A 24,758-nucleotide genomic window follows, 5' to 3' on the forward strand; every position below is an offset into this window, starting at 1 on the left:
ATCAGTGCTAAATCTAGATCCTCAGTAAAGATATCTGAACATATTCTGAATGTATAATAACCACTGTTGCAGCACATACAACTGCTCAGAGAGAAAGACACCAAATTGAGTTTCAGTATCATTTTCATAAGAGAAGTCTCCATGTTTGAGCTGTTTGGGAAGCTGTGCATGACAAAGTCAATCAAGCGTGACACACAGGAAGCCGTCTGCATTCGTCAGGATGCTGATTCAATTGCATAGTCTAAAATTCAGGTGCACAGATAACCCCACAATGGGCCTTGATTATCAACGTGGATACAAATGGATTTATTAGTAAATCATTTGTACAAGCATTTACAAAATCAGTTTGTTATTCATGAAAATCCTGTAAATTTGTAAAAAAAAAAAAAAAAAAAAAAAAGTTTGTATCCTACTCATGCATCTAAGTATGTGAAAATTTACACATCAGAAGACGAACCAATGTAAACCTTGATCGATCAGCTCCAGATCATATAACTTTTTGTATATGGATTACACTGACAAGTTTAAATAGCTTATGTATTTTTGCTTACACATAAATTTAAACTTATGTGAATTCCAGTCATTTTATTTTAATGAGATTGACTAAAGAAATATAAAATATGAAAAAATAAAGCAAGCAAGCCAACATAAATCCATAAATTAAGACAAAGTCATTCCGTTCACTGGTTCCATTTGCCACGGCACCTTCTTTTAATGCAGTGCAGCTCGTTATTAGGGCCAGCACTAAGTGACTGACCGATCTGGTAGGTCTCAAGCTCTAGTGTGCTGTATACTCCCCAGTGTGCTGTGGACCACTTGCTTCCTGTGGACACACACCCTTCTGCTTTCCCTTCTGCAAAGCCTTCTGCTTTGGTGTCCACAATCACTTGGGTACATTAGATAGGCCCTATATATTTTTTCTTCCATTTTCATGTTAAATCGTTTTCTTTTCGCTTCACTTAATTCACATCTGATTCACCTTTTCCATAATTTGGCTCCAGATTTTGGCCTTTCAGGTGCTGTTCCTGTGTTGAATAATATTTTTTTATTGGCACAGATACGAGTTAAAATAAATTTTCCGTCTACCTCTGAGAAAGTCTGTTTTTGCCTTTCACTCATCATTTCAGCTGTGCGAGCTTTGCCTTTTGTGGAGTTTTGTGGGTGTCACTAAATGCCAGTCAGTTGGGCCGTGCACATGCCCAGTAATTTACCGGTGATTACTGTTCATCAATGTATGTATGTCAATGTGCAGAAAATCAGTGTTTCTGAAACTTTTGTAAATTCCCCCATTTTCTCCCCAATTTGGTCACCTGCCAGTGCCACCCACCAGCCATCTCTCTCCTATCATTTAATTTTATGGCATTTGGCAGATGGCCTTAACCTGAGAGACTTACATTTAGTTTTTACAACTAAGCAGTTGAGGGTTAAGGGGCTTGGTCTAGGGCCCAGGAGTGACAGCCTGGGAACTCACAATCTTCCAAATGGAAGTCCAATGTCTTATCCACTGAGCTACCGATAACTACCAACCAGGGAGGATGAAGGCTAACACGTGCTTCCTCCGAGACACACGAAGCCAGTCAACTCTCATCTTTTCAAACTGTTGCATGTGCTGCATCACAGGGCAGTGTAACACATATGGAGGAAAGTGCTAACTGCTCTCTTTCACATGTATGAGCTCACAGATGCCCATGATTGGCTAGTGTCACTGATTGGCAGGGGAGAGAGAGTATGCCATCCCTCGCACCCAGAGAGCATGGACTGTTTTGCTCTTGGCTCCTGGCCAGGGATCAGGATGTTCTTTTAACCTGAAGAAACCAATGCACACAGGAAAGACATGTAAAACTCCACATAGGCACTAACCAGAACTCAAAGTTGAGTCTGGAGCTGAAATATAAATCGAGAAGTAAGACTTTGGACTCCTTGGTTTTGCTGTATTGAAAATCGCATCATATCAAATCTAATCATTACGCTACTACACCATATTTAAGCATGCATTTCTGCAAACTGTTGCAGTCGTAATACTTTGTTTAGGCATAGGGACGACAGCATGCCTGGGTCTGAAGGATTTACAGAGGTGCTGCTTCAGCTGTCCTGACCCCAGCAGCTGTGCGAGGGGCTCAGATCAGGAAGGGGATCAATGTCCTCATTCAGATCAACATTTGGCACCCCCCATGCTCCTGTCCCAGTTGTCCTGTGTGGCATCCCCTATGCTACACACACACACACTCACACAAGACATATGCTGGCCAGCACACTCGCTCGGCACACGTCATGCCCCGTGCAGTTCAAGTGTTTGATCAGCCATTATAGACAAGCCCTCTTAGCAGGGCATATAACTGTAAGGTTGAGCCTTTGGAAATGGCTAATGCCTATACAGGAATGTGTTTTATGATCTTTGGCCTTTGGGCTGTGATGCTGATGTCATTCATCCTTCTTTGATCATAAAATATTCCATTAGTTTGTTCTGTGAGCATGTTCATTATCCTTTCCCTGTTAGCTCTTCAATTATTTTCCATTTTAATCCCTCCAGAGGATTTTCTTTCCATACGGAAGGTCCTTTTAGCTTGGCTGCAGATGGTGTTAATAATTGAGAATCCTGTTCTAGTAAATGTTGGCTAATGTTCTAAGGGCCTGGAGATTACAGGAAAATGGATGCTTTAATAAGAGGGGACCTCTTAACTTCTTGGTTAATCATGAGCAAATTCACAAGCCATGTCTCCTTTCACTGAACTTCTCATTCTCTCTCATGATCACACTTCACACTCACTTTCTTTCTCTTTTTCTTGCTCTCCTTTTCCCCTCTCGCTTTATCACAAGAGGTTGTGTGTTAGGAGAAATGTATACATCTGCCATGGGCAAGAGTTGACCCCCACCAGTCTGTGAAATGCACTGCCCCCTTACACACACTTTCCCTCAAGAGATCTCCAGCAAGACCCTCCATATGAGCTCAGTTCCCTTCATTTCTCACAGTCTTGCTCACACGTGTTTGCGCTGGAGCAGCCACCATGTGTCCGTCGTGGTTTAGCTTTCAAGGAGCTGTCTTGGAAATTCTGAGGTCTGAGCCACATCAAAGACCAGCGTGGAGGCTCAAAAAGCCTCAGTGAAAAGTGGGTTATTTCTTGTCTGAGAGGGGTCTGTGTCTGCAGTGAGCCTCCTGGACCACAGCCTGGTGCGTCAGGCTTCAAACGATCTGTGGATTGCCTTTGGACTTTAATGGGACCATGTACTGGGAGCTGTGGCTGAGTCAGGTGAAGGGGAGAGGAATTCATTACGTGCTTCTCCGAAACAAAGGTGTGGTGAGCACTGGTGTAAGCATGTTCCTGTAGGTTCTTTGTGGCAGTAACATGTGCTTCCTCACAGACTGTCATATAATTTACTACTTTTCTGAGAAAGGTTTCCGATGCCAGGTTTCTAAAAATTTATCAGCTTCAGCTGCTGCTTATGTTGGGATTATTATCTTATTATTAATGTCTGGTTGGAAGGAACTCGGGTCTGTTAAACTGTCTGCTTGTTGAGGAAGGCAGTGGCCTACGTGTTGTGCTGCTTTAGCTTTGCTTATGGCCGAGCGATATGACCTGTGTTACTGAGATTGTAATATGAACATCCTGATGATGGCTACATGGCTACACTGGCTACACTGTTTTGTTAGGATTCAAGAATCGCATTTTGTATTTTTTTTGCCCACTCATAGTGATTTTAATTGTGCTTGTATGTCTGTCTGTTTTTATTGGAGGATGCATATAACACTGAAAACAAACTTTACAGGTCTGTATACTCTCCAGCTTGTTTTACACTCCTTCCGATCTCCCCTAACTCTCCTCTACCTCTCCATGCTGTCCTGTTTTCCTCCACACACTTTCTCTTAAATATACTGGGGTGATGGCTACGGGGCAGCTGCCTAGGCATGCTCTCTGCGTGTGTATAGCCATGTGTTTGCATATGTGTGAGTGGCTGGCAAACAGCTGTGGAGGTAGGAGGGAAAATGCAGGCATGCTGGAAGGGTGTGGGGGGTGATTGTAGAAGCTCCACCACACTGTTTTTCCAACGATGCACACTTGACTCCTCCTTCCCATAGCTCCTTATACATATAAATAACAGGCTGAGCAAAACCTCCTTTAAACAGAGACTCTTACTTGGCAGCTCCCTACTAGATTTAGATGTAAGGTGTGTATACATATATGTACAACAAGTTTTCAGAGAAGGACGATGCCCCTGCGTACTTTACCATCAAGCAGCAGCTTTGAAGAAGACAGGAATAGACTGATCGGTATCAGACAGCAGGACGTGGATTGTTACAATCTCACAGGTACACTCTATGTCCAGCGTGGTCCAGGTCTGCTAAGCGCTTAGGAATACGGGAAATCTCAGTGGGCTAGAGGAGGACATGTGCAAACACTGGATTTTCATCTTTATTTTTTAACTTGATTTATTTCAGCTTGCAGTATTGTTTAGGTATATCTCGATTGTCTTTTGAATTGTGCCATATGTGGGTTAGTGTGAGTGTTTTATGAATTGTTAGTGATCAAAATTAAATATTTCCTGTCATATTATCTCTCTGTTTTCTGTAACTCAAATTCTCCACCCTTTTTTTTTTTTTTTCTCCTGCATATCTTTACGCTCAGTCATTCATAATTCCTGTTTTCCTCCTCCTTACTCCCTCTTGCCTCTTTGTGACTCAGTCATCTTAAGCCCTTCCCTGAGGGATTGGTGTTTGACGTCTTCCCTCCTTTCCACACCTTTTCTATGAGGAGTTTTTTTTTTTTTTTTCTTGCTGACATCTCTCTCTCTTTTTTTTTCCCCTTTCTGGGACAGAAGCCCTGCATAGGCCGTTTGGATTGGACTCATCGGCTCTGACTGAGGCGGTGCGTTGGAGCTCAAAGGAGAATCTCCTGGGTGCTGCTGAGAGTGACCCCAACCTGTTTGTCGCACTTTACGACTTTGTGGCCAGTGGTGACAACACGCTGAGCATCACGAAAGGTACGATGAAAGCATTTGCCTTGTCAACACGTGATTCCGACTTTTGGCATGGTGTTCAGTATCATATTTTTTTTTATTCTTTATTATATTATCCTCTTGCTTCCCCATGGTAAGTCTGGTTTTTGCTTCACTGTACCAAGTGCAATACCCAGACGAATCCCTGTCCTCTTAATTACACATTAACACCACCTCCTCATACCAAGCTGCTGTAAATAGGATTAATATTTGTAGTGTGAGACAGCGGCCACTGTGGACTCTCCTTGTGAACACTAATGCCTGAGCATTTTGTAATCCTCCCAGTTGGCCCCATAGCAGGTGGATAAACACAGACTGGCGTAATCAGAGCGAGGGAGTTAGTGCTTAGTGGCTGCATTTTAATCTCTGTGTATTTGCTGTGCTATAGCACTGCCTGCCAGAGCCCCAATATTGTCTGGCTGGCCCTGACAAGGAGAAACAGGAGCCAGGCTGTTGGAGTTGGGTTTTTAAACAGCCCACTGGAGCCATGTGGTGTAATTTGCTGTTATGGAGCTTGAAGAAGAGTATGTTACTTTAATAGCAAAGTGAGTTGCTCTCCATCATTGGTGCTATAAAAGAGCAAAAGAAGGATTCAGACGGAAGAGACATAGTGGGGAGATTGAGAAAAGGCAGCAGAGATGCAATGACTGAAATCTTTCTTTCTCGCTCTTTCTCATTTAACATAGCCTTTAGGATCATTTCCTCGCTAACACTTCTATACAGGTTTTAACCACTTTCCTGAATCTCACTGTCTGTCTCAGGAGAGAAGCTCAGGGTGCTGGGCTACAATCAGAATGGCGAGTGGAGTGAGGTTCGCTCTAAGAACGGTCAAGGCTGGGTTCCCAGTAACTACATCACACCGGTGAACAGTCTGGAGAAGCATAGCTGGTATCATGGACCCGTGTCTCGCAGTGCAGCCGAGTATCTACTCAGTAGCCTCATCAACGGCAGCTTCCTGGTAAGGGAGAGTGAGAGCAGCCCGGGCCAGCTCTCTATTTCACTGCGCTACGAGGGCCGAGTCTACCACTACCGCATCAACACTGCCTCTGATGGAAAGGTGAGAACTTCAGAGCTTGTTTCTACAAATTATTCAGTCTGTATTTTGACAGTTTTTATAATATCTATATAGTTACATGACATATACCCTCTCCAACCAAATGCCACTATTTTAAACAAGCAGCATATAGGACATGGTTGCAACGATGTAAAATGTAAAATAAATACATATGATTTCTATATGAACAGGACATGGAGGCTCTGCATACAGTAACCTTGACTTGTCTATAAAATATTTTTTAAAGGATGACTGGGGAATATCGGTCTTTCTTGCAGGTCTACGTAACCTCTGAGAGCAGGTTCAGCACATTAGCCGAGCTGGTCCATCATCATTCCACTGTAGCAGACGGTTTGGTGACAACGCTGCACTACCCAGCCCCGAAATGCAACAAGCCCACTGTCTACGGGGTCTCGCCCATCCACGACAAGTGGGAGATGGAGCGCACCGATATCACCATGAAGCACAAGCTAGGAGGAGGCCAATATGGCGAGGTCTATGTGGGTGTGTGGAAGAAATACAACCTCACTGTTGCTGTCAAAACACTCAAGGTTTGTCTCAAGGCATTTGTTTTGGTCTCATGCATTCAGAAACTTCTGATTCTGCTTTTGTTGTTTGCTGGCGTAGCTCTAGTGTGTTGAAGTTGCAGTGTTATATTATAAAGTATATGTCCAGCTTTTATATTGTAACAATTTTGCATTGTAGGAAGACACTATGGAAGTGGAGGAATTTCTGAAAGAGGCTGCCGTCATGAAAGAGGTGAAACACCCCAATCTAGTGCAGCTGCTTGGTTAGTATTCATCAAATCAGTCATAACTTCAACTTAAAAATTTCACTTATAATTCATTCCTATGACGACATTTTTGCACTTCGAGATTAATCGCATCCATTAATACACCAGAATCTCTCTCAACAATGCTTGTGTATAATCACAGACTGAAAGGCACTATTTACTGAGTGGACATTACTCTTCTTGTTCAGGTGTGTGCACACTGGAGCCTCCGTTCTACATAGTGACGGAGTACATGCCTCATGGCAATCTGCTGGACTACCTCCGCGAGTGTGACCGTGAGGAGGTGAATGCTGTTGTGCTGCTCTACATGGCTACTCAGATCTCCTCTGCCATGGAATACCTGGAAAAGAAGAACTTTATTCACAGGTAATAATTTGACATTGCAGTTTTTCTTAGTGCTGTATACAGTATTATATACAGTATTATATACAGTACAGTGCAAGCATCTTATGCATAAGTGAAGATGTTTTTAATATTAATGAAATGAAAAGTCTCAGTCTATATTGAAGGGGAAAAAAAAACATACCATAAAGAGCAGTGAACAATAAAAACTAAATTCAGTACTGGATTGAAACACCCTTTTCCTTTAAAACTGCCTCAGTTCTCTACACTGTGGTGCAGTTTTAAAGGAAATTGGCTGGTAGCTTGTACATCTATCTTGGAGATCGTGCCACAGTTCTTCTACAGACTTTGGCTCTCACTTGCTTCTGTCTCGCAAGGTCTTGCTTAGCACTGTAACTATTAAATTGCATGTTGTGCAAATCTACTTAGTATTCAGGAAGACATAATTATGTCTTTCTTTCCTTTACACTGTCCGTCTCTCTCTCTCTCTCTCTCTCTCTCTCTCTCTCTCTCAGGGACCTGGCTGCACGAAACTGTCTAGTAGGGGAGAACCATGTGGTAAAGGTGGCTGATTTTGGCTTGAGTCGGCTGATGACAGGAGACACATACACAGCTCATGCTGGCGCCAAGTTCCCCATCAAGTGGACCGCACCGGAGAGCCTGGCCTACAACACCTTTTCCATCAAATCAGACGTCTGGGGTCAGTCTCTCTCCTGCTTTCAGTGACTCACTCTTTTGGCAAATTGAGATGTTTCTCATTTGTGCTATGAAAATATAAGACTCATGAAAATTTCAGGCTTTAGAAAACCTGAATCTTTTGAGACTAAAGACTGTTTGTCCAGTGTCTTGGATTCTCTTGATCTTAATTTCTAGTCTCTTTTTGTTCCTGCGTGTGACCTTTAGCATTTGGAGTGCTTCTTTGGGAGATTGCGACCTATGGTATGTCTCCATACCCTGGTATTGACCTGTCTCAGGTTTATGACCTGCTGGAGAAGGGCTACCGCATGGAACAGCCAGAAGGCTGTCCTCCGAAAGTCTACGAACTCATGAGAGCATGTGAGTGCATTGCAAACTACACCCTGTCTCTTTATGTTGCTCTATTAAGAGTCTGAATTTGGGTCTACAGCATGGTCCTACATACACACTCACATACATACATACATACAAACGCACACTACACTCTTGCACTTTTGAACAGGATGTGACTAGAACTTAACTGATTTGTTTAATACAACCTTTTATTTAAAATTCATGCTCTTTTTCAACATTAGCTATTCTTACTTTGACATGTTGTTTTTGTGTGTTTTCAGGTTGGCAGTGGAGCCCACTGGACAGGCCCTCATTTGCAGAGATCCATCAGGCCTTTGAGACAATGTTCCATGACTCCAGCATATCAGAAGGTACAGTTACAGTACCTCTGCACTACATTCTTCACAAGTGGTGCAGTTATTTGGATGGATCCTGAGCTTAATGATTAAAAACACTTATGTACCACTGTAGATTATTTAAAAAAAAAAAAAAAAAGTGTTCTTCATTAAAAATGGCCAATACAGGATCTCACTGTCTTACCTTTAATGAGTGAGGCAGACTTGTTAGTCTAAAAAGTTTATCAACTTTAAAAATGAAGGCAGAATGAGTCAGCAACCAAATGTTTTTTTTTTTTCAACCTTTGCTTTGCAGAAGTGGCAGAAGAACTGTGTAAGACTGCCTCTTGTGGTAAGGGTGGGGTAGTGCACTCGTTCAGTCACGATCAGCCCCTTGTGCCCTCCAAGTCACGGCCGCAGAAGAAGCATTCAGACAATAAGGAGAACATGGAGGGGCTTGAGAGTCGGCATGAGCCTGGATCTCACGGTCCTTCAGGTACACCAGCTGATCTCCACTTCACACGTCTCCAGCGCAGACTCAAGAGAATGGGAGTGGTGTTTCTCCTAGACTAAAGGAGATACCCTTCAAATGCACACCCACACAGACACATGCATATTATGTACAGATTTGTACGTATATCAGCAGTATTAGAGGGTAGAGATTCTTATTATTCTTTTATTATTATTTTTTGTACAAAGTTTGTAAATACTTTTCAAGTAGAGAGCTTAAAATGGATATTAAAAATATTAACTAACATTAGTAAAAATATTAACTAACATTGCGTTATATTATATATATTATATTATTAGCATTCAAAACTAAACTGTTTGGTCACTGTAGAAATCTGTGTTTTGCAAATAACCTATATTCTCTAATAATTCATTGTTTGGTTATAATTCTGTTTTTGTTTGTTTGTTTATTTCAATGTGGTGTCATTTGATTGTTGTCTTTAATTGTCCCGTTTTGTCGCCCATCACTTAACAAGTACGCATAAGCACCTAACACCCCAGCACACCCCATATAAAGGTCAGCATGTTGACCTATGTTTTGATTAAACACAATTTAACCTCATTTGTGTAGCATTATTTATGTATTATATAACATGGTTTAAATATTTTCTGGATTTTATTTATTTTTTAATTTATTTCAAGCATGTACTTATATGATTGCAAAGGGCCTGGCCTTTCATTTCAAATAAACATTAAATTATTTAGTCCTTTACCTGCTCACCTTTATCTAAGCAGCCTTAGTTTGACACAATTTTTTCCCTGTTTTATCCTGTAATTCTCTATAACTGCTGTTAGTGGAAGGGCATTTTTACTCCCACAGTAGGGGCTTTTAAAAAAAACTGCACCACTGTTACAGTAATGTAGTTCTGTTCCAGTTTAAGCAGTTCCAAACTAGGTTTTGAGTTTTCAAATCAACTATAACAGTACATTTAGGACTGCTCGGTGTTACTCTCAGAAACAGGCTTGAAAACATGCACCTTAGTGACCATAGTCTCATTCTCAGTCTGATTTATCACTACTTTGTTTCTCTATAAATTTAAAAGATCAGCATCACTTCTACATTTATTGTACCATCTCTCCTACTGCTTCAGTACCTGTTAATTGATTAGAATATGAATGACAACAAGAGAGGGTACTGTCTTTCATTAAAGTGAAACTAGTTGATTTACCACAGCACCTAAGCTTTGTAATTAGAGCCAAACAGATGGCTCCAGAAATGAGTACATATCTGGCTATGATGTAATAGAACAAAAATGTACAAGTCAGGATTAGGGCACTTTTGATTAACTACACCTTCAAACCAGAAAAACTTGCACAGTGTTCAATACTGTACCTACTTCTCTCAGATCTGTGCATTCTGTCTTGTCACTGTGAACTTGTAAAAGAATACACCACTATAATTTAGAGGGTGTATGTGTTTTCACAGCTTTCTTCTTCTCTAACCTGAGTTATGTTTTCTTGTGTTTGGGCTTTTCAGCCTCTCTTCTGGTAGGTGATGGTCGTTCCAGCAGCTCTCCTGCTCTGCCCCGGAAGCAGAGAGACAAATCTTCTGGTGGCCTGCTTGATGACTCATTGGATGCCACCTTTACTCGTGACCGCAAAGCTGGCTTCTTCAGCTCCTTCATGAAGAAGAAATCATCAACAACCGCTTCCACCTCTCAGCCTCAGCACAACCTCCCCATGACCCCCAGCAGCTCCTTTCGTGAGATGGAGACACAGCCTCACAAGAAGTATGAGCCCACAACTGCTTTTGGTGGTCCTCCTCCTCCACTGCCTCAGACTGATGGCCTTGGCTTCTCTCCGTCTCATGGAGAAAGTAACCATGTTCAGTCACGGTGCTGCGGAGCCACTTTTGGGCAGAAGCTCTCTGGGTCAAACTCTTCCACCTCTAACCAAGTTGGCAGCAGCAGTAGCTGGGCAGGACTTGCAGGCTTCTTCACACCACGCCTTATCAAAAAGACCCTTGGGTTGCGAACTGGGAAGTCTTCTGGGAGTGATGAAGGGGGTGGGGGAGCCAGGCCCTTTCCTCGTTCAAATTCAACGTCCTCCATGTCAGCTGGGCTGCCAGATTTGGAGCGCATGGCGCTAACATTACCCAGGAACCGTAGCAAGCCACCATTGGAACGCACAGTGTCCACCACTTCACAGCCAGAGAATGGTGCCCCGCGACCCTCAGATGCTCTGCCCAGAAAGCTGGATGAGGGCACAGCGCAGATCCGGGACAGACCCAAAGCTAAACTACTGCCACGTGCGGTATCAGTGGGCACAGGAGCGGCTAGGGCACCAGGGGTTGGGGGCGAGGCCGAGTCTGATGCGCATACTCAGGGTAGAGTGGGGCAGGATGACAGAGCAGCCTGGTCTTCTCCGTCTAAAACGTTAGTTGGCCCACACAATCATAAAGTCCCAGTCCTGATCTCTCCGACGTTGAAGTCTGGCACAGCTGATGCACACCTGGTTGGTGTAGACTCACAGGGCAACCGCTTCAAACTGCTGGCCGACAGTGGCAGTGATAGGCCACGACTGATCAAGCCCAAGTGTGCCCCACCTCCTCCACCCACACTGCGCTCTCTCCAACACAGTTATAGCACAGATGGTGCTGACGAGGCGACTAACATGGGCCCAGAGGTCAATGGAGATGGGGTTAAAAGGTCGGGGAGAGGGTCAGGAGGAGCTCGACCATGCATACCGCCACCACAAGCACCTCCAGCACCTGCTGCTTCTTCTGGTAATGCAACAACAAGCAAGATAGCCAATGGTGGCACTACCTCTGCTTCCTCAAAGCTGACGCTGAGACGGACCCGGCAGCAGGTGGAACGTATACCACTGGAAAAAGTCAGTAAAGAAGCTCTGCTGGAGTGTGCTGAGTGCCTGAGCCTTGCGCTCCACAGCAGTACAGAGCCATGCTCCAGCAGCCAAGTCTTGGATGCTGGTCACCAGTTACTCGACTACTGTTCAGGCTATGTAGACTGCATCCCACAAACGCGTAACAAGTTCGCCTTCCGTGAAGCTTTGGGGAAGCTGGAACTCAGCCTCCAGGAACTGCGGGCTTCTTCTACGGGTGGAGGAGGGGGACTAGGTGGAAGTGGGACAAGTCCCGCTTTGGACAACTTGCACTCTTGCATTAAAGAGATCAGCGATGTGGTGCAAAGGTAGTTGGTGGAGTCACATAAAACACCACTACCCTAATAGGACTTTTTACAAGTTTTTAAGTATTGTTTTGTAAATGATTTGGGACAGAGGATATTCTCTCAAAAGTACCTCAGTATAAATCACTACAAATGGTCTCTCCCCCTCTGTCATTGTTTACAGTGGACTTTGAAATCGCCAGTTGGAAACAGAGCTCTAAACTTGTAAATAAGCTTGTTGTCCAAAAGAAATCACGTACAGTGTCTTTTGCCCAGGTTTGGCTACTTATTTTGTGATCAAAAGAGCCTACATTTTAAAGTAATAGAGACTAATCAATACCCATGACCCAGTCGTTTGACAAATTTATATGATGATTATTACACGGTTTACTTCTACTCATAATAACTGGATGTGTGATTGTGTCTGAATGCACAACAAACCCATCACCATAGAAATAGATCAAGCATGTCCTGGTTGGGCTCTGCACACACTGTTCAATATTAGCAGTACTGAGCCTTCGGCACGAAGGATACGCCATGCAGTCACTGTCACCTCTGATTGATTTCATACATCCATGTATAGACATTTCAGCATTTGATGAAAGGTCATGGTTCTGTAGCAGTGTAGGCTAATGCCATTCTCTGTATGTCCATTTTTTGAGGGCATAGTGCTATTTACTTGTGGGAAAGGAGTATGGTCAACACTGAATATAGAGCATCATGTCTGTTCATTAGTGTGTTTTATGTAAGTGACCTTTCAAGATTGTTCTTCTGCGTCAGAATTTATAGCTAATGTCAAATTCAAGATTCCAGTTATTTGTCCACAGAATTTGTCCATAGAATGATTTTGTCAAAACACAGACTTCCAAGCCAACTAAACTCAATGGCGACAATCATAAGATGCATGATAATAATGGCAGATAATTCCAGCTGATATGTAAGTATTTGATAAATATGTGTAGCTGATATTTTTCGATTTTGGAGCAGGAAACATGCTAAAATCTAACAACAGAAAGAGTTCATGGATAAAGGATAGTTTCATATCCAGTAATTATGCCAGAATCTAACAAATTAAATATGTCAATGTTTTACTGGTATTCCTATAGATATGTGAATATTGATTATAGGCTATGACTCAGAATGTTTTCAGAGGTTACAAGCAGGTTTGGCACCTCGACACAACAGCTGAATGTGTTGATTTAGACATGGATGGGCTTTTGTTTGTCAGGATGGGGCACAAGTTTGGACACTGTGGTTTCCCACTGTGACTATAGACACTCACTGCAGAACAGCAACTTTACTGCAATATTGCTAGATATAAGTGACACAGCAAACTGCCATTTCTATAGCACATTGATTTGTACTTTTTTTTTTTTTTTTTTTTTTTACATTAGAATGTCTTCTAAACTTGAATTTTAAATTATTTCTTATTAAAAGCACAGGAATTTTTGTTATAGTAAATAAATATTTGTTCATTATGTCCTACAAGAAACATTAAAGACCATCTTTATGTAGCTTTGAGTGGTTGCCTGATCAGAAGGATATTATTCCTTATAGAAAATATTGAAATGAAACGAAGGTCTCCATCTGAGCATCTACAACATGAATGTATTCATCTTGTGAAACGTTGCATGATTTCATACGGCTTGACCAGACTCCAAAACATTAAAATAGGGTGCAATTTCCTTTTTCTTTCCTTTTATTTGAAGCCTTGTAATGTCATTAAAGTGATGATATACTTTTTACACTGGATGCCATTTTAAAGCATAGATGTTGATGGGCTTGCCTTAAATCATCTATGCGATGTAATATGGAAATGTTATTGTCTGTACCGTTCATCTCAAATTCATTTTGATTCCTCTCAACCAGAACAGAATGTACATCCTGTGCGTACGTTTAGGGAGCAGTTTTTGGTTTTCATCAGATGACGCTTGGTGGTCTTCTCCACCATAAGCCATTTCCGCAGTTTCATGGTGCCTTTTTGTGAGAGATTTCGTAGTTACGATACAAAAATGCATTGGGAGGATGCAAATGGGGAGCAGTTACTCTTTTAAATGTAAAATAATGCTTGACTCATCAGTAGATGTGTAATGATGTGCAATGTTTTGTCCTGTAGCAGTGAAAAAGGCAGGGCTTTTAAGACCATTTTAATTTTGCTGATGAGATCATTCATTGGTTATATCTTGCTGGGGTTTCTTCACTCTGACTAAATCCTCACACATTTTTATTCCTTACTCTGGATAAAAATTTAAAGATAGCTACACTATAAAGAGATGTTCAGATTTATTCAAACAGCAGGAAATCTACTTATTTGACAGTTGCATAGCTTTGGGGAGGAGGTTTTAGAAGAAAGGTTTAAAAGGTTAACCCGAATTCAAGTGATTTTCAGGGAATATTTTTGTGATAGGAGAATTTGAAATGGCAAAGTGCTTATGGTTCATTGTCACTGTTGAATTGCAGATTGATTTAATTTGCCCAGTTAATAACATACAGTAGTGCATCATCGTGCAGTTCATTGGGGTTGCCTTTCTGTAATTTGGCCTTTTGTTTAGTTTGGTATGTTCATTATGTATGTACCGTATGAGTAGGCAACTAGGCAAACCTGTGAAGTGGAGATGCGATTAAACAGAATTTCCTGTTCCTGCTTGCTGGTCTATGTTCAAAGCCATCTTACACACACACACGTGTTTTGCGAGTGCATTCAATACAACAGTACAACTTTATTAGCCCTTTTTCACTCTGCATTTTTATTTTGACACTGTCTTTTAATTTATTTTTGGTTTTATTTATGTATTTTCTAAGAGATATTGAATCCTGGAAATAACATGTTCTTTTTTATGAAGAGGTTTCGAGTTATGTAGATTTTTTTTTAATGTAAAACTTCATTTATATACCAAAGGCCACCTCTGCAGTCCTTCAAGTGCAATGACAAATGGAACACTCTTAATTTTAAATATGTGAATTTTAAGGGGGATTTAAAAAGGGCAGAGGTTGACAGAATAACAGTATTTTTTCTGTTATGTAAAAAGTATATTTTGTGTGATTCTAATTTAAAGCTCACTTTTAATAGCATATTACTGTGAAGTGCTCCCTCAGTGTTACACTTGATGTAAATAATAATTAAAAAGGGTTGAAGCTTATGCTGGTGCAGTATGTTTATTTCTTATTCAAAGGTTTCTGAAATATTTTATGTTCTTCATACCGAGACACCACATTCAGTGGTCTGTTACAAACCACCGCGTGCTTGAACACCTTACTTGGTTGAACGTTAGTCATCACCTACTCAGTAAACATTAGTTAAACATTATGGCTGTGTAATTAGTTAACTCTAGTTACACATGGGGACAAATGCAATATTGACTTGCAGTACATTTTGCAATAAGACATTCATAAACCCTCAATGTGACGTTTTGCTTATTTTTATTTTTTTTTATGTTTGTTGGATTGTGTAAAAATAGTGATTCCCCCAGACACTTTTAGCTGGTCAGAATGTTCACAGGACACGGTTTGTTAAAGCAGTGTTTCTCAAAGTTGTTATATATGTAACTGAGAGGGGAAGTAAGTAATTGGACACTTCTTTTTGTTATTTAATATACTTCCCAATGCATATAACCACTTCAGATTTACACACATAATGTCTTTTGACTTTGTATTAAATATGAACCTAGAGAATGTATTCATAAGCGTAAACAATGATTAAAATGAAATTGATAGGGGAAAAGTTCAGACACGACAAAATAACAATAGTACTTTGTTGCTTCTCCTTTACCTTCCTTATCATTAATATTACAGCTCGTTGTGAAATCTTGTGTGGTGCACCTGTCTGGGGATGATTAGTTGTGGTGCCTTGAACTCTCCACCTGTATATTATCAAACCAGTTGTACTGAGAGGAATGTTTAAGCTTTTTCTTTACTTTGGCTCTGTACCTTTTTCCGTTAAAGTGTTGTTTAATACTGTTGTCCCTGAGAATTTAAAAAAAGTTCCTTCACCTTCACCATAATTGGTATTTGTTGCGTGAAATCTTCCCAACCGATGTTAACGTCTTTTCATGACCCCTGGCGAAATTTGCCCATATACACTCACCGTCCACTTTATTAGGAACACCTGTACACCTGCGCATTCATGCAGTTATCCAATCTGCCAATCATCATCAAGAGCTTCAGTTAATGTTCATATCAAACGTCAAAATTTGTGTGATATCTCAGACTTTAACCGTGACATGGTTGTTGGTGCCAGATGGGATGGTTTGAGTATTTGAGAAACTGCTGATCTCCTGGGATTTTCACACACAACAGTCTAGTTTACACAAAATGGTGTGAAAAACAAAAAAAAACACACCTTGCTGATGAGAGAGATCAGAGGAGGATGACCTGACTGGTCTGAGCTGACAGGAAGGATACAGTAACTCAAATAATCACTCTTTACAACCGTGGTGAGCAGAAAAGCATCTCAGAACGCACAACACATCAGACTTTGAGGTGGATAGACTATGACAGCCAAGAACAAGAATCTGAGGCTATCATGGGCACAGGCTCACTGAAACTGGGCATTTGAAGACTAGAAAAAGACCAGGTGATTTTTTTCCCCTAATCTTCAACTGTCTAGATTTTTTAACTGATGTCTAGATAGGCTATAAAGGCAATTTATCTGTAATGTCAAAAAGTCCTTTCATGAATTAACAGTAGGATTACCCTAGCTTCAGAACAAAGTTTGTCAAATATCAGTGAGAAGCTACTAAATCGTATCATATCCATCCATTCTCTGTACTGCTTATCCTACACAGGATTGCTGGGGAGTCTGGAACCTCTCCCAGGTGAACTCTGGCACAGGCTGGGGGACACCCTGGACACGGTGCCAACCCATTTCAGGGCACAATTACACACCCATACACACACACACACACACACACTACAGACAATTTGGTAATGCCAATCAGCCTACAACACATGTCTTTGGACTTGGGGAGGAAACCCACGAAGCACAGGGAGAACATGCAAACTACACACCCCCAACCCTAGAGATGTGAGGCAGCAGTGCTAACCACTAAGCCACTGTCATCATACCGTACCGTACCGTACCGTGTCGTATCGTATCGTATCGTATCAGCAGAAACAGTGTTATCGTCAGATTTCGAATGGTTGCCTTAAAGAATAGAAATATGTTATCATGTGGAAGCCTGATGGAAGCGTACACCCCTAGTATGCACATATGAAGTAGACCATTCATTTATTGTTTGCATTAAAATAATCTCACCTATATGACTTGCAGGAAATTCTTATAATTATTAAACAACCGACAGAAAAAGCCGTGGTGGTTCAAATTGGCGCTTGTGCGTGAACGCTGCTGATCTGGCAACCCTGGCTGCCCAGGTACTGATGACGTCGACGCACAAACCGGGACTTGTTCTTCCAAACCCTGACCAGCAGAGTGCAGCATTGAGCTAACAGTTTGGCATTTTTCCCCCCTTCTTCACCGGATTTCATGTCGTTACCGAGTCTCTACGGTGGTTGTGCAAGTGTGTCAGAGTGTGTGCATGTGTGTATGTGCGTGTGTGTGTGGAGAGAGAAACGAGAGCGTTTAGTCGTGCACTGTTCCTAGCTTCACGCGCTCTCGGTTCCACGGCGGCGGAGGAGCGTCTCGCGCAGCTCGGAGCGGGGAAATAAAAGGCGGCTCAGTGGAGTGTGCGCTTGTAGCTTTTACCACACAGACAGAAATGAGTTGGGGAACGGATCTTTGGGTAAGAAATTTCACCTACTGGTGTCTTTTGTGTGGCGTCGCATTTGTTATAGCGACTTGAGACGGCGGCTTGCTGCTCGTTAACGCTGTATTTTATTCTAGCTTTTCCACAATGGCCAAATATGACACGATATTCCTTGGATTATTTTTGTGTTTGTCTTGTATTTACACACACACTGAAGCACACAAGCCTTTCTCAGGCTGAGGTATGGTCTGGGTATTCTTCAGTCCGGTTTTCACACCCTGTTTTTCCGACTGAGGCAGCTGAAGGAGGTTAGACACTCTTTTAGACACCTTTTTGCCTTCGCTTATCTTCCGAGGACTGTTTGTTTTTAAACTCCAGTGAATAACAAAGCGCTAGCGGCTGTGCTAGTCGGTGTTGCTGGGTGTTGTGAGCTGGAACAATGCGGATACCGTCCTAACTATTCATCACCAGCACACATATCTGCTTTCCTGCACCTAAATATGAGCCTTTAGCTAGCTAAACTAGTTAAGTCTATCTGCTTTAAATGTATATTCCCGTCGTCTGGGTTAGACTCTTTAGCTTTTTGCTTCTATTCACCTTTCAGGTTTAGAGTACACAGGCTTCAAGTGATTAAGTGTAGACACGCTTAATAGCCGTATAAGGCCTGGTTTCTGTCATGGTTTTAGCTTTCAGGTGTGTTTTTTTCTTATTCAAGCAACAAAAACAGTCAGGTTGGATCTGAATGCGTCGTTTTGTCCCGTCCTCAGCTCAAAAATAAGGACAATGAGGTCTGAGGGAAAGGGTCCCGGCTGAAGGAAGGGGTGTTGGCTGCAGTGTCCTAAAGCACGACTTCCTAAACCTGAGCCACAGACAGCACAGGACAGGGGATTGGACAAGGGACGGGACAGGGGATGAGACAGGGGATTGGACAAGGGACGGGACAGGGGACGGGACAGGGGACGAGACAGGGGATGAGACAGGGGACGGGGTGTTGGTTGCTGTGTCCTAAAGCTTGACTTCCTAAACGTGACCCACAGACAGCACAGGACAAGGGACGGGGTGTTGTTGTGCTTTAGGGCCTGAGCCAGAGACAGGACGGTATGGGGGACGGGACAAGGGACAGGGTGTTGGCTGCAGTGTCTTAAAGCATGATTTCCTAAACCTGAGCCAGGGGACAGGACAGGAGAACTTACCTCTCACACAAAAGAACTAAAAAATACAACACAAAAAGCTGCAAAGAATTCGGAGCTTTCCATTACACCCACTCTATGATAGTAAGCTATGTGGTTTTGTAGCCTGATCTCAAGCAAAATTTGAAAAATTTCAAAGAAGTGGTTTGCATAAAACCACTGATCGTAACTTTTCACATGAGTTGGCTGGTGTAAAGCTGCGTTTGTACTGGATTTAACGTTCAGCCCAGTTTTACTGTCACTGACAAAATTCACACATTGTAAAAGAATTCTTTGGTTATGAGTTGAGATTGGCGGTCTTAGAGCACACACTGTCCTCACCGGTGATTTAGTGCCATTGTGACCAAATACAGCCGAGAGAACATATTATATCAAAGTCTCAGTCTGACTGATGCTACAATGCTCATCTAAAAGCCACCAAAAGAGAATGGCTTAGGATGAGACGAAACTTGTGGGACTGCAACAGAGTGACACAATGTAAACAAAACTTGCTAAGGGATTAAAAAAAAAAAAAAAAGATCCCTATTACCTCAAGCTCACATCGAACAATGTTTCTGCTTTTGTGAGCCCATTTTGTGCGTGAGCCTAGATTGCACTGATTAAGGACGTAAGCAGATCCTAGTAATTTTCTTTGATCACGGGTCTGTTGTTGGAGGACCTTCATTGCATAATCTGACATGGAGAACATGTTCTCGCACAGTTTAACCCAGATTTTATTGGGCTCATTTTGTACAGAGTGACAAGTAAAAATAAGAGCGTTAAAACTGCACATTTTAAAAGCATCTTAAGAAGTGAGACTGATTTTGTTTGCATTCCTTGAAAAATCCTAAAGCATGTCTGTAAGAGCTAAGAGTAGTGGGCACAGACTCGCCTAATCTGGACCGTTCAAGATTGGAAAAGCATTGCCTGGTCTTTATCCAATCTCAGAGTCCTGTTTTTGCCTGACAGGATTCGAGCCCGAGGTGGTCTTCTGCTGTTATATCCTATCTGCCAAAGTCAAAGTTCAGCATGTTGTGTGTTCTGAGATGCTTTTCTGGTCACCATGGATGTAAAGAGTGGTTATTTGAGTTACTGTAGACTTCCTGTCAGATCGAATCAGTCTGGCCATTCCACGATGACTTCTTTCAACAAGGAGACAGCAAAACTGGATTTTTTTTTTGTTTGTTTTTCATAACAGTCTGTGTAAACCCTTGAGACCCTAGAGTTGTGATTTGAATATCCTGGGAGATCAGCAGTTTATGAAATACACAAACCGCCCTGTCTGGCACCAACAACCACATCATGGTCAAAGTCACTGATATCAATTTTTTGCCCATTCTGAGGTTTGATGTCAATATTTAACCCACCAAGAACTTCAGTTAAGGTACAAGATTTCCAGGAGGGGAAAAAAGGGAACGTTTTTGAAAACTACTCTGCATAGAAACCTTAGAGGTTTAGCCACAAGGATAAACTGAAGATGATGGATGGAACCTCAGATATTGATGCAGCATTCAAATCATTCATCAAACTTGGCCAGGTTGATGTGCACAAAGCCCTGAGTCATAATCTGTATCATGTTGCATGAACTCAGATCATCCTCTTTTTAACTGAACAGTGCTACCCCTGCCAGGTATAGTGAAGATGTAAAAGTGCTTTGGAGATATGTGCAACCTTTTGCCATGTCACCTGCATTTCAGAGATGGGCCAGAGTAAAACTGGTTCACAGTGATGCTTTTGTGATTTGCTGTGTGTTTGGTGTTTACCCAGGTTTTGTGGATAATGTGGGCGAAACCGCTCAGCCCATGAAGCGGCCTGTGCCAGATATTCTTCTGTGTAAACCTCATAAACCACAGGAAAACAGAATCTTAAGTTAGTTGCTCAATGTCATCATCCCAGATCACTTCATTTGTTCTCTAGTTTTTCTGTAATCCAGAATATATAGTAGCCAAATAATTTAGCTCCTCACTGGAGAATAATTTATCTCCACACTAGGTACCTACCTACATTATTTATAGTAATGTGAAATCCATTGTGATCACCAATTATACAAATTGTACACTGAAGTAAATATATTCTAAATGGATACAAATACACATTCACATAGGAGACACTCTTTCTTTCTTTCTTTTTTTCTTTCTTTCTTTCTTTTTGTTTTCCCCCCATGCAGGCACAAACAATTGGCCAGATATGAAGCTTGTGGGACAAACCAAGCTATACTATGTATTTTCAGCATCTTTAGTAACTTCCTAGTCAGGTTTGTGGTGGTTTAAATTAGGCCGCTAGTTTGTGTATATTTTGGAATATAGAGTTAACTAAATTTTTTAGAAAATATCACAGGCAGGTGCAAACAAATACAATAAGTGCATGTGTAGGATTAAAAAAATCCTTTCCACATCACTAGCTGAGACTAATTATGAATGCGAGTGATGTAAATGAGGTTGAGGAACTGTCAAAGCCAGAATTCACACACCATGCTGACAGTGCTGGCATTTCTACTCCTGGGGTTTTTCTCAGTGTTTCTGAGGGCATAGTTGTAGTTCATGTTGGACGAGAATTAAAAAAAAATCAGGTTTAGGTCATTCTCACTTTGAATTTAAATCCGAATACAGATATGGATATTTGGAGCACTAAACACATACAGACACCGATAATGTCATGTGTTACACCTCTAATATCATGCTCTGTTAGTTTTTTCTCTCATAGCCCCACATTATAGTTTGGACAAGCCTCATGCAGTTATAAAAACTTTGACATGCAAGTTGAACCATATGGAATTGGTCGTGAGCTTTGGTGCTGTTATTAGGCATTACTTCAACATAAAAGCCAATATTATAGATAGCTTTATCAGTGTTTGCTCTGTTGCAAATATGTACTTAGTAGAAAACCTAGGGAAATTTTGTGAAATTAGGAATTAAAATAGTTTTGATATTTTAATGGGTGTGTTTTAGCTACATGTTGGTGAACTGATACTATTATTCTGTGTCTCTCAGTAAACAGTACTATTTAAACTTCAAAATTTAACTGTGGACAAATGACTTATAAACCTTTTAAATGCACTGTGTGTTCACGCATGCTATACAGGACGTTAGAGAGTAACAGGAGAGTAATGTGTTTGTCTAGAGTGAGTTCAGGAAATCCGTGGAGGTTTTTAAAAAAAAGAACTAGCAGAAGACGTGTGTGTGTGTGTGTGTGTGTGTGTGTGTGTGTGCGCTTTGTGGGGGAGGTACAGAGACACGGTGGTAGTTGACATTAATGATCAGAAGCTGTGTGTGCAGACGGGTTTAATGTTCAGCTCAGAGAGTATGTAATACTGCAGGCGCTGAGTTCAGGAGTCACAGTCGTTGGCTATATGCTCCCAGGGGTCTCCTGGAGCCGTGAAGGGGAAACACAGGTAAACTCTGTCAAATCACACAGAACAAAGAGGCGATGGAAACACAATCAGTCCATCAGCTAGGGTCAGGAAGCGGGCATCATAATTCTAGACAATCGCAAATGAGTCACATGAACAGCACAGGAGCTGTTGTGCGTAAGTGTTAGATGATCCTTGGTCACATGAGTTTATTTACTGCCTTGAAACTTGTGTAGTTGTTTCCAAGAAACAGTTTGCTCACCTAATTTTACTCCATGTACAGCTTTATGGTGAGGTATGGATTATTACATGTCAAATGGTTAAGAGCTTGGGTGAGTGGTGCTGGTGTAGAGAGGCTGCCTGAATGATTTGAATGTTTTTATGATGGTTTCGTTCTGCTTGGGCCTGACTGGTTAGACCTGTCTGAACACTTGCAGTGCTAGAAAAGAGATTTTAATTCATGTGTATGAGATGATAAATGATTTATAGTTTATTCAGGCATTCAGGCAAGTGCAGTCTCTTTTGTGTTACCATATCAAGAGCTGGTGCAAGACCTTCCAGTAAGGCCAAATGTACATTTATTTCTACAAGGAAATGTAGTACCACTGTCTCTTATCATTGCATAGTGTTGGAATTGTGGGCATAGATAAGATCTTGCATTCAGATGGACCTTCATAAGGTTTTGGTTGAAATTATACACACACACACCGAGTGAGAGCAGCCCTCATGTATCACTAGTGTAAGGGTTACGGTCATGATAAACACAAAGAAACTTCTAGATAATTTCATGTTTTTTAGAATAGCAAAATAAAACTGCATTGGCTGTGTTTGCTGGATAGTGAAAATAAGGATATATATTTCTATTTTACAAAAAATCTTTTTCCTCAAAAAGGCTAGAATTCTATTTGTTCATTCATTCATCTTCAGTAAGCACTTTATCCTGGTCAGGGTCTCAGCGGATCCAGAGCCAATCCCAGGAACACTGGATTGTAGAGATTAGATTTTGGATTCAATACCAGTCCTTCACAGTGAGCCATGCAAACACACACATTCACACCTATGAGGCCAATCTATCGGCATGATTTTGAGATGTGAGGAAGCTGGGGAACCTAGAGGAAACCCACATGGACATGGGGAGAACACGCAAAACCACACACAGACCGTAAACTCAAGATCGAACCAGAGACCCTGGAGCTGTGAGGGTGCAACGCTACCTGCTGCACCACCGTGCCACCTGCTAGAGCAGGCATCCAATCCAATCGTCCAATCTAACATGATCACGTTGTCTTATTATTATAAATGTTGTTTTTATTTTGGGTAAATAAGAATTTAACATAAGGGTATGAAAACTTTTGTACTCAGTCATAAGCAGCCTTCGGTTAAAAAGCATCTTCAATCGCACTTCCTTCCTTTTTAAGATGAAACAGACATTTTTTTTGTACATTTCTACATTTCAGACATTTCTCTGTTCCTGGCAGCAGTATTCTGACGCTGGTTGTTGATTGATGACCCTGTCCCAAAATCAGCTGTGCCATCCTGGCACACACACTGAATGAAATGTGTTTATAGCAGAGCTGGGCTTCATGATGATATAATATTGATATTGTGATGAATTATGTCAAAATACATAATAATAATAATAATAATAATAATATTTAACAAAAGTTACAAACTCTGGAACCAGCTGATTTACAGTAAAATTTTGTATGTTTTTACAAATATTTCCTCTTTTTTGGTGTTAAATTTTTTTAATAGATATTAACTAACTGTATGGGTATGTATATATCTGTGTAATGTATACACACACACACACACGTACATATATAATTTTTAAATTTTTTTTATTTGTTTTTTATTTTATTTATTTAAATTTTTTTTTTTTACAGTTTGGAGCTCTGTGTCCATGTTGGCTTTGTTTAAGCGCACAGGTTGATCAGTAGAAGTAATCCGCGATGCCTGCAGTCTGAGCGGGTGATTTACCAAGTGTGATGTGTGCCAAGTCTAGCAGTACTGCCAAGCTTTCGTACACACACACACACACACACACAAAATCCTGGGAAAGCACAAGTCAGGAAACAGCTTATTTGAGCCCTAGTTGTGCTCTGATTACATACAACAGAGTCATGCATGCGTGTATTGATATAACCAGTTTTCTTTCACCTGTTGTTGCTGACCTGCTTTCATTCCAGTGAATGAAGGTGGTTTCACAAAAGCTTTCCCTTTTCTGTAGGCCTTTGCCCATGCAGTAAATAATACGCACAGCTATTTTATTTCTTATGTAATTCCACATTCACTTTCAGAACAGCACTACATCTTTTGCAAGGAGCATTAACTGTATTTGTGGCCCACAGATGACTT

General features: G+C 41.4%; 2 protein-coding genes across 8 annotated transcripts in view; both read left to right on the plus strand.

Annotated features, from left to right (window-relative positions):
- Positions 1–15,320, plus strand: part of abl2 (c-abl oncogene 2, non-receptor tyrosine kinase) — a 34,730-nt gene extending 19,410 nt beyond the window's left edge. For 3 of the 5 annotated variants that reach the window (XM_026918011.3, XM_034306634.2, XM_053236170.1), the window contains exons 2-11: positions 4,813–4,977; positions 5,754–6,049; positions 6,325–6,597; positions 6,752–6,836; positions 7,028–7,205; positions 7,697–7,881; positions 8,085–8,237; positions 8,492–8,581; positions 8,862–9,041; positions 10,533–15,320. In XM_026918011.3, the coding sequence (XP_026773812.1) occupies positions 4,813–4,977; positions 5,754–6,049; positions 6,325–6,597; positions 6,752–6,836; positions 7,028–7,205; positions 7,697–7,881; positions 8,085–8,237; positions 8,492–8,581; positions 8,862–9,041; positions 10,533–12,208 (3,281 nt within the window). In that variant the 3' untranslated portion in view covers positions 12,209–15,320. Of the gene's footprint in view, positions 1–473; positions 3,292–3,320; positions 4,307–4,812; positions 4,978–5,753; positions 6,050–6,324; positions 6,598–6,751; positions 6,837–7,027; positions 7,206–7,696; positions 7,882–8,084; positions 8,238–8,491; positions 8,582–8,861; positions 9,042–10,532 lie in introns of those variants that run through there. The other 2 variants (XM_026918024.3, XM_026918019.3) reach the window with 2 other exon arrangements.
- A 2,299-nt stretch (positions 15,321–17,619) lies between these two features.
- Positions 17,620–24,758, plus strand: part of fnbp1l (formin binding protein 1-like) — a 47,170-nt gene continuing 40,031 nt past the window's right edge. For 2 of the 3 annotated variants that reach the window (XM_026918321.3, XM_026918328.3), the window contains exon 1: positions 17,626–17,918. In XM_026918321.3, the coding sequence (XP_026774122.1) occupies positions 17,895–17,918 (24 nt within the window). In that variant the 5' untranslated portion in view covers positions 17,626–17,894. Of the gene's footprint in view, positions 17,919–24,758 lie in introns of all 3 variants that reach the window. The other variant, XM_053236515.1, reaches the window with a different exon arrangement.

Source organism: Pangasianodon hypophthalmus, chromosome 8, assembly GCF_027358585.1.
Source record: "Pangasianodon hypophthalmus isolate fPanHyp1 chromosome 8, fPanHyp1.pri, whole genome shotgun sequence".
Taxonomy (NCBI): Eukaryota; Metazoa; Chordata; class Actinopteri; order Siluriformes; family Pangasiidae; genus Pangasianodon; species Pangasianodon hypophthalmus.